Genomic DNA, 9,952 nt, shown 5'->3' on the forward strand with positions numbered 1-9,952 from the left:
CAGGATTGTGATCTGTGATTCATCAACATCAACACTAGTTCATCTTGCATAATAGTTAAGTTAACAAAACAAGTTAAAACTTAACTTGAAAGAATCAACACTTTCATATCATTTCAAAGTGTACAAGTAAGCTAACTCATATGTAAAGGTTAGACATTTTAGTAACAAGTAGGCTGTTACTAAATACTAAAGCATAAGTCAATAGCAGAGGTGTCCAACCTCACTCCACTGATCCCTGATCTACTGGGTGAGCAGACTTCTGATCCAGACCAGCAATAGCACACTTGATTATTAACTAATTAGGTTTGATACATTGAATCAGGTGTGTTAATGCAGGGCTGGAACAGAAGCCTGCACACCCAGCAGGGTTGGCCTGCTCCAGTTGTAATAGGTTTAGACATTGTGTGACTTTTAAACTGTATTTTTGTTCACAGAATTTGCTAACATATACTGTAATTCATGGTATACAAGGATGTACCCTTATTCTCTTGGGACATTCATTGGGACCTCTTCCTCTGCAGACAGGGTTTGACGGCTCTCTATCTGAGGACAGAAAACATCACAAAGAAACAGGCTGCATTATACTCAAGTTAGACAGCCCTGAATATTATGCTGCTATATCTCTCTGTCCTCAGTTTTTCTCACTAGGGACTGGAATTTGAGAATAGTTTCATAATGTCCTCCCACAAAGTTACCTGCTCTATCCAGAGTAGCCTGCTCTCCCTTCTCTGACAACTGGAAGTGCTAGCTAATCCTTTCACCCTCTTCCATGGCTGTTAGCTAGCTAACCTAGCTATAACTGCATTTGGAGTTACAACGATAAATACATCAAGGTAGCTAACTAGCTAATATGAAGTTAGCAAGCTGGTGATTTTTTATTTACGTAGAAAGCTATCTAAACAGTATGTAAAGTTAGCTAACTAGCGAACATTACAGTGCTTTGGAAAGTATTCAGACCCTTTCACTTTCCCCACATTTTGCTACGTTACAGCCTTATTCTAAAATGGATAACATTTTTTTTCTCATCAATAATACACAAAATACCCCCTAATGACAAAGCAAAACAGGTTTTTAGTCATTTTTGCAAATTTAAATATGACATTTACATAAGTCTTCAGACCCTTTACTCAGTACTTTGTTGAAGCACATTTGGCAGCGATTACAGTCTCGAGTCTACTTGGGTATGAGACTGTACACACCCGCTACACTCGCCATAACATCTGCTAAATATCTGTTTGTGACCAATAACATTTGATTTGATGACGCTACAAGCTTGGCATACCTGTATTTGGGGAGTTTCTCCCATTCTTCTCTGCAGATCCTCTTAAGCTCTGTCAGGTTGGATGGGGAGCGTGTCACGCCTGCTCCCGCTCTTCCTCCCTCTGGCGCTCGAGGGCGCCAGACTCCCCAACTTTAAGCACTCAAGCGACCTTCAGTACGCACATCTGCCTTTTCCCGTCACGTGCATCAGCGCTCATTGGACTCACGTGGACTCAATTACTTGTGTAATTTCCTTCTCTATGTCTGTTTCCTAGCTCTGTTCCCTGCTTCGGGATTGTTTGTCATATGTCCTTGTTTTACCTATGTGCTGACGCTGTTCTTGTTGTGTTCCATGTCCGTTCCTGAATAAATGTTTGACTCCCCGTACCTGCTTCTCCTGTCCGGCGTCGGTCCATACAGAGCGTCGCTGCACAGCTATTTTCAGGTCTCTTTTCAGGACAATCAGAGACTTGTCCCGAAGCCACTCCTGTGTTGTCTTGGCTGTGTGCTTAGGGTCATTGTCCTGTTGGAAGATGAACCTTCGCCCCAGTCTGAGGTCCTGAGCGCTCTGGAGCAGGTTTTTATCAAGGATCTCTCTACTTTGCTCAGTTCATCTTTCCCTCGATCCTGACTAGTCTCCCAGTCCCTGCCACAGAAAAACACCCCCACATCATGATACGGCCACCACCATGCTTCACTGTAGGGATGGTACTGGCCAAATGATGAGCGGTGCCAGGTTTCCTCCTGACGTGACGCTTGACATTCAGGTCAAAGGCTTCAATCTTGGTTTCATCAGACCAGAGAATCTTGTTTCTCATGGTCTGAGAGTCCTTTAGGTGCCTTTATGCAAACTCCAAGGGGGTTGTCATGTGCCTTTTACTGAGGAGTGGCTTCCGTCTGGCCACTCTACCATAAAGGCCTGATTGGTGGAGTGATGCAGAAATGGTTGTCCTTCCGGAAGGTTCTCCCATCTCCACAGAGGAACTCTGGAGCTCTGTCAGAGTGACCATCGGGTTCTTGGTCACCTCCCTGACTAAGGCCCTTCTGCCCGATTGCTCAGTTTGGCGGCCAGCTCTAGGAAAGAGCTAGGTGGTTCCAAACTTCTTCCATTTAGAATGATGGAGGCCACTGTGTTCTTGGGGACCTTCAATGCTGCAGAAATGTTTTGGTACCCTTCCCCAGATCTGTGCCTCGACACAATTCTGTCTCGGAGCTCTACGAACAATTGCTTCGACCACATGGCTTGGTTTTTGCTCTGACATGCACTGTCAACTGTGAGACCTTGTATATACAGGTGTGTGCCTTTCCAAATCATGTCCAATCAATTGAATTTACCACAGGTGGACTCCAATCAAGTTGTAGAAACAACTCAAGGATGATCAATGGAAACAGGGTGCACCTGAGCTGAATTTTGAGTCTCCTAGCGAAGGGTCTGAATACTTATGTACAATTTTTATTTTTAATACATTTGCAACCATTTCTAAAAACCTGTTTTTGCTTTGTCATTTTTGGGTATTGTGTGTAGATTGTAGATTGATAAGGAAAACAATGTATTTAATACATTTTAGAATAACGTGAATTAGCCTGCACACCAAGTTTGCGTAGCAAGCTAGCATCGTTTCTGATCACTTTCAACATACTGTATATTTTCTTACTTTAATAGGTTCTCCCACTGCCTCCATTTTCTGGGTCTGTAGAAAAACGAAATAATGGGCCATTTTCCCAAAGTTTCCAGTGGTAGCAAAACGCAGCCAGCCATGTGGATGATTGGAGGACTTTCAACAGACTGAGTTTGGTCTTCCAACATGGAGCTTAGTGCGGTTGCTAGGTGATTTGTGACGCAACTGCAAGCACTCTATAGGCAAAATTTTCACTTCTGTTCTCAGAACGTCCGCTCAGGAAGTGTATGGCTTCATTACCACCAAAAATGTGAAACCAAAAACATACATTCCCACAACTTCCAATGGACCAAATGTGCTAGCTGGGAAACCGATTTGGTAGATACAGTATGTACAGTATGTGCTATGGGTGTATTAGTGTGTTTAGATATGGACAAGTGACTCATGGACCTGAGAACCAATGGGCCCTCAAGGGCCCCCACCACTCAATTCAGCATTTAATCTTTGTTTTTGTTGTCCTCTGAAAATAGCAGGTGGAAATGCCCCATCTTATTTTATCACGTTTATCTTTTATTAGGCTGTTATTACTGATTTCGTCCTACATGGCTGTTGAGCCCACATTACTTGTTTTTGTGTGTGTGTGTGTGTGTGTGTGTGTGTGTGTGTGTGTGTGTGTGTGTGTGTGTGTGTGTGTGTGTGTGTGTGTGTGGCGGGCAGTATGGGAGTCCATGGAGTGGAGGGAGAGACCAGCGAAGGGGAGAGAGACAGTCATTCTGGCAATGCAGCCCAACTTTGATTGAAAGTGTATTGTTACAGAGTATCCCATGTCACTTATGTAACCAGCAGCCACCCAGCTTAATAAAGTCTGTTAAATAAGTGTTGTGACTACCCCAGCCTTCCCCTCCCCTGCCTTCCCTCCTCTACCCTCTCTCCAGCTTAGAGGCTATCTTGGTTTCTGGAGCAGATGTTAACTCAGGGGGCACTCTCTCGTTCTCTCTCTTTCTCCATTCTCTCTTCTAAACCATTGAAGTACAGTCATACTGTTATGTCTTGTGTCCACTCTTGCTGTAGCCGTGGGCCTGAGGTTCTGAGTTTGTGTTTGTGGTGCAGACAGGAGGACACTTTAGGGGGACATTTGAGTCCCCACACCCACACCCAGTAAACACTAGTCTCAGAGCAGGGTGACACACAGGACAGTGCTGGGTTATACAGAGGCTATGGTTGAATTGTGTTCCCGATTTATGCTTTTTTTCACTGAATATTTTCCCCGAAGGCATCTTATCTCAGGCACGATGGCTCGCTCACTGATAGATTTATTTATCTCTGTTCTCAACAACGCTTCCGTGGAGATATAATGGTATTCACTATTTGACTTGGTTTTTTCCTCATTTTCGCATTTAAACCCATTCTATTCAGGGAACTCCATAATAAATTCTACGGAGGTGGAAATATTTATTTAACTGACTTGCCTAGTTAAATAATGGTAAAAAACATGTGGTGGAGACCTGAGGTCAATACTTTACCTTGCTCAGATTTCAGGGAAAGTTTACATATTGGTTTCCTTACCCTGTAAGCAGTGTATGGACAAGGTATCACAGCAATCCATGCTTTGACATAGTTTCCCCCGGCACTGTTTCCAAATGCTAATGTTTTACTATTTGTGGCACAAATCCTATTCAAGTCATGGTACCGATATCAGTATTTTTCGCTCATGTTCGTATCATCTAAGTGACTTTGTTGAGCTTCATTATCAATTTTAGATACTTTCAGATGATTTGGACACAATGCACAAAAAATGCTAATATCGGTACCATGACTTGAATGGGATTTGTGCCACAAATGATAAAATGTTTCCATTTGGAAACACTGCCAGGGAAATAAGAAAAAAGCATGGATTGATGTCATGTTTTATCCATAGAATGCTTACAGGGGAAGGAAATCAATGTGTCATTTAGTCATTTTTGTGAGCTATCCCTTGTTGAGGCCTACATATCTATGACACAGAACCTTGGATACTTCCTCATGTCTCTTACTCCTTATTTTATGTTTTATCCTGTGATATGAATATTAAGATAGCAGAGCACATTTGTGAGAATAAGTAAAACTGGTATTTTCAAGATATTTCAAATGTCTAGTTCTCCTCTGGTAATACAGTAAAATCTTTCAGTTTGATTACTTTCCCTTAACGGCCATTCAGGGATTGATTTGCACCAAATGCCAATTCTTAGTACAATTAGGATTATTTATTATCCCCCAGGGTATGACTCTGAGGCCACAGTGTATGCCAGCCTGTGTGAATAGGAATGTGTGTGTTCAATAATGCAGTATGCCTCAGTAGCCTAATTTAAACCTGTCGCTAACATGCGTCCTTTGACCTGATCTTGTCCACATTCTGATTGTGCCCAAATGTTCTAAAATAGGTCTACACATGGTATTAAAATGTGTCTCGTATCTGTCCACTGTGTCCGCATTGTGACCAGGTTTCCTGGTCCCTCCCTGTATTCAAATTATATGATATATATATATATATTTTTTTATATGTAGTTATTTATTTTAAGACACATATTGATGCCATAATTCAATGGTGCCACTTGTCAATGAGTTTAGAAGATGGGATAATTGTGCCACGATATTGTGCTAGCCCTAATTTGCAATGCACGTACATCTCCAAATACGAGGGTGATATGTAAGGGTTCGTATTTTCTTTGACATGGCTAACCTGTCTCCTAGCCTGTAGTGTCTCTCTGCAGCCTGCCCCCCTCTCTCTCTCCCTCTCTCTCCATCTCCCCTCTCTCTCTCTCTCTCTCTCTCTCTCTCTCTCTCTCTCTCTCTCTCTCTCTCTCTCTCTCTCTCTCTCTCTCTCCCCATCTCCCTCTCTCCCCCCTCTCTCTCTCCCCATCTCTCTCTCTCCCCCCTCTCTCTCTCCCCATCTCCCTCTCTCCCCCCTCCCTCTCTCCCCCCTCTCTCTCTCCCCCTCTCTCTCTCAACCTGAAAGAGAGAAAGTGTCCAGTGCGTGTAGCACAGTCTCTTCTCAAAGCATTATTGTGTCTCTCTTCCTCCCTCCTCGCTGTGTGTGTGTGTCTTTCTCTCTCTCTCTCTCTCTCTCTCTCTCTCTCTCTCTCTCTCTCTCTCTCTCTCTCTCTCCTCTCTCTCTCCCTCTCTCTCTCCCCATCTCTCTCTCCCCCCTCTCTCTCTCCCCCTCTCCCTCTCTCCCCCTCCCTCTCTCCCCCCTCTCTCTCTCAACCTGAAAGAGAGAAAGTGTCCAGTGCGTGTACCACAGTCTCTTCTCAAAGCATTATTGTGTCTCTCTTCCTCCCTCCTCGCTGTGTGTGTGTGTCTTTCTCTCTCTCTCTCTCTCTCTCTCTCTCTCTCTCTCTCTCTCTCTCTCTCTCTCTCTCTCTCTCTCTCTCTCTCTCTCTCTCTCTCTCCCCTCTCTATCTCCCCATCTCCCTCTCTCCCCCCTCTCTCTCTCCCCCTGAAAGAGAGAAAGTGTCCAGTGCGTGTAGCACAGTCTCTTCTCAAAGCATTATTGTGTCTCTCTTCCTCCCTCCTCGCTGTGTGTGTGTCTCTCTCTCTCTCTCCCTCTCCCCCCCCCCCCCTCTCTCCCTCTCCCTCTCTCCCCCCTCTCTCTCTCCCCCTGAAAGAGAGAAAGTGTCCAGTGCGTGTACCACAGTCTCTTCTCAAAGCATTATTGTGTCTCTCTTCCTCCCTCCCTGCTGTGTGTGTGTGTCTCTCTCTCTCTCTCCCCCCCCTCTCTCTCCCCATCTCCCTCTCTCCCCCTCTCTCTCCCCCCTCTCTCTCTCAACCTGAAAGAGAGAAAGTGTCCAGTGCGTGTAGCACAGTCTCTTCTCAAAGCATTATTGTGTCTCTCCTCCTCCCTCCTCGCTGTGTGTGTCTCTCTCTCTCTCTCTCTCTCTCTCTCTCTCTCTCTCTCTCTCTCTCTCTCTCTCTCTCTCTCTCTCTCTCTCTCTCTCTCTCTCTCTCTCTCTCTCTCTCTCTCTCTCTCCCCATATCCCTCTCTCCCCCTCCCTCTCTCCCCCCTCTCTCTCTCAACCTGAAAGAGAGAAAGTGTCCAGTGCGTGTAGCACAGTCTCTTCTCAAAGCATTATTGTGTCTCTCTTCCTCCCTCCTCGCTGTGTGTGTGTGTGTCTTTCTCTCTCTCTGTCTCTGTCTCTCTCTCAATTCAATTCAATTCAAGGGGCTTTATTGGCATGGGAAACATGTGTTAACATTGCCAAAGCAAGTGAGGTAGACAATACACAAAAGTGAAACAAACAATACAAATTAACAGTAAACATTACACATACAGAAGTTTCAAAACAATAAAGACATTACAAATGTCATATTATATATATACAGTGTTGTAACAATGTACAAATGGTTAAAGCACACAAGTTAAAATAAATAAGCATAAATATGGGTTGTATTTACAATGGTGTTTGTTCTTCACTGGTTGCCCTTTTCTTGTGGCAACAGGTCACAAATCTTGCTGCTGTGATGGCACACTGTGGAATTTCACCCAGTAGATATGGGAGTTTATCAAAATTGGATTTGTTTTCGAATTCTTTGTGGATCTGTGTAATCTGAGGGAAATATGTGTCTCTAATATGGTCATACATTGGGCAGGAGGTTAGGAAGTGCAGCTCAGTTTCCACCTCATTTTGTGGGCAGTGTGCACATAGCCTGTCTTCTCTTGAGAGCCATGTCTGCCTACGGCGGCCTTTCTCAATAGCAAGGCTATGCTCACTGAGTCTGTACATAGTCAAAGCTCTCTCTCTCTCTCTCTCTCTCTCTCTCTTTCTCGCTCTCTCTCGCTCTCTCCCCATCTCCCTCTCTCCCCCCTCTCTCTCTCCCCCCTCTCTCTCTCCCCCTGAAAGAGAGAAAGTGTATGTGAGAGAGAGATCGTTATGGTGATGGGAGAGACGGATAGGCTGGTGGTCCTGCTGTGCTATGCTGTATGTGCAGGTTTGGTGCAGTGGATTAGAGGTGCTACAATGAGCTTGAGTGACTAGGCTTCATAATAAAATACCTGAGCACCTGCCTGTCTACAGCCTCCTGCCAGCCATTTGCTGCTGAGGCGGACGTGATCCATTTGGCGTTTTATGATTGAAGCTTATTGGCTGCCCGAAATAGTGGTGATCAGTTTGGAGTTGAATGCCTTTGACTCTTGTGCCTAGAATTATTATTTGTCTGCTACACACCTATTGTAGCAGTATGGGCGAGCTGTGTGTGTTTGTGAGTGTGTAACGCTTCTCGTGGGCTGAAGGAAGAGTGGACCAAGGTGCAGCGTTTAAAGTGTTCATGATTTAATCCAAAAACCAAATCGAACAAAAACAACAAACAGGAGAACGAAAGCAAAACAGTTCTGTCTGGTGCAGCAACACAAAAACAGAAAACAACTACCCACAAAACACAGGTGGGAAAAGGCTACCTAAGTATGGTTCTCAATCAGAGACAACGATAGACAGCTGCCTCTGATTGAAAACCACACCCGGCCAAACACATAGAAATAGACAACATAGAACAAAAACATAGAATGCCCATCCCAACTCACGCCCTGACCAACCAAAATAGAGACATAAAAAGGATCTGTAAGGTCAGGGCGTGACAGAGTGAGTTGCTGCAGTGGGCTGTTTGTCCCACTGGTGTGGATGGGAAGTCTCAGTAAGACCATAAAGCCCAGGCCAGGTCCTCTCCTTTGTCCCACAGTGGGTCCTCTGCAGCTGGACTCAGCAGCTGCTATACACCCTCACTCTCTGGGCTCCAGGGTGGTAGCTGGTGTGGACCAGTGGAGTATTTTGGGGTGAGCATGTACAAGTCTACCCACATGTAGTGAGGAAGCTGCTTACTGCAGCACACCTCCAACCAGGCCAGTAAAACCGACTGCAGTCGGCCCATCTCTCCTCTGTTAGCCCAGTCTCAGACCATGTCTCTGTGTTCATTAATCTCTCCCAATAACAATGAGTGTGCGCAATTTCCTGTGGCTGTCAGTTCGGCCCCTGTGGCCCTGTGGGATCCCACAGACAGCTGAGTCTGCAGGCCTGGCCCTGCTCTCAGTCATATTTATGGAGACAACCCATCTCCAGCTCCAACCTGCTGTGGGGCTGCAGTGGCTGTGGGGCTGGGTGGCTGAGGGGTTTGGGTGGCTGGGTGGCTGAGGAGCTGTGGGACTGCAGTAGCTGGGTGGGTGGGTAGCTGGTTGGCTGTGGGGATGTCTGGGTGGCTGTGGGGCTGGGTGGCTGTGGGGCTGGGTGGCTGGGTGGCTCTGGGGCCGGGTGGATGGGTGGCTCTGGGGCTGGGTGGCTGGGTGGCTGTGGGGCTGGGTGGCTGTGGGGCTGGGTAGCTGTGGGGCTCTGGGGCTGGGAGGCGGGGAGGCTGTGGGGCTCTGGGGCAGGGTGGCTGTGGGGCTGGGTGGCTGTGGGGCTCTGGGCCTGGGTGGCTATGGGGCTGTGGGGCTGGGTGGCTGTGGGGCTATGGGGCTTGGTGGCTCTAGGGCTGGGTGGCTGTGGGGCTGGGTGTCTGGGGGGCTGTGGGGCTGTGGGGCTGGGTGGCTGTGGGGCTGTGGGGCTGTGGGGCTGGGTGGCTGGGGGGCTGTGGGGCTGGGTGGCTGGGGGGCTGTGGGGCTGGGTGGCTGGGTGGCTGTGGGGCTGGGTGGCTGGGGGCTGTGGGGCTGGGTGGCTGGGTGGCTGGGGGGCTGTGGGGCTGGGTGGCTGGGGGGCTGTGGGGCTGGGTGGCTGTGGGGCTCAGGGGCTGGGGGGCTGTGGGGCTGGGTGGCTGGGGGGCTGTGGGGCTGTGGGGCTGGGTGGCTGGGGGGCTGGGTGGCTGGGGGGCTGTGGGGCTGTGGGGCTGGGTGGCTGGGGGGCTGTGGGGCTGTGGGGCTGGGTGGCTGGGTGGCTGTGGGGCTGGGTGGCTGTGGGGCTGGGTGGCTGTGGGGCTCTGGGGCTGGGAGGCTGGGAGGCTGTGGGGCTCTGGGGCAGGGTGGCTGTGGGGCTGGGTGGCTGTGGGGCTCTGGGCCTGGGTGGCTATGGGGCTGTGGGGCTGGGTGGCTGTGGGGCTATGGGGCTTGGTGGCTC

General features: G+C 47.9%; 1 protein-coding gene across 1 annotated transcript in view; it reads right to left on the reverse strand.

Moving 5' to 3' along the window:
• Nucleotides 1-8,932: 8,932 nt before the first annotated feature.
• Nucleotides 8,933-9,952, reverse strand: part of LOC120051255 (vegetative cell wall protein gp1-like) — a 1,785-nt gene continuing 765 nt past the window's right edge. The window contains exons 3-4 of the mRNA XM_038998023.1: nt 9,575-9,952; nt 8,933-9,510 (exon numbers count right to left, since the gene is read on the reverse strand). The exon at nt 9,575-9,952 is cut by the window's right edge and continues 173 nt beyond it. Of these exons, the coding sequence (XP_038853951.1) occupies nt 8,933-9,510; nt 9,575-9,952 (956 nt within the window). The remainder of the gene's footprint in view (nt 9,511-9,574) is intronic.

This window comes from Salvelinus namaycush, chromosome 1 (assembly GCF_016432855.1).
Source record: "Salvelinus namaycush isolate Seneca chromosome 1, SaNama_1.0, whole genome shotgun sequence".
Taxonomy (NCBI): domain Eukaryota; kingdom Metazoa; phylum Chordata; class Actinopteri; order Salmoniformes; family Salmonidae; genus Salvelinus; species Salvelinus namaycush.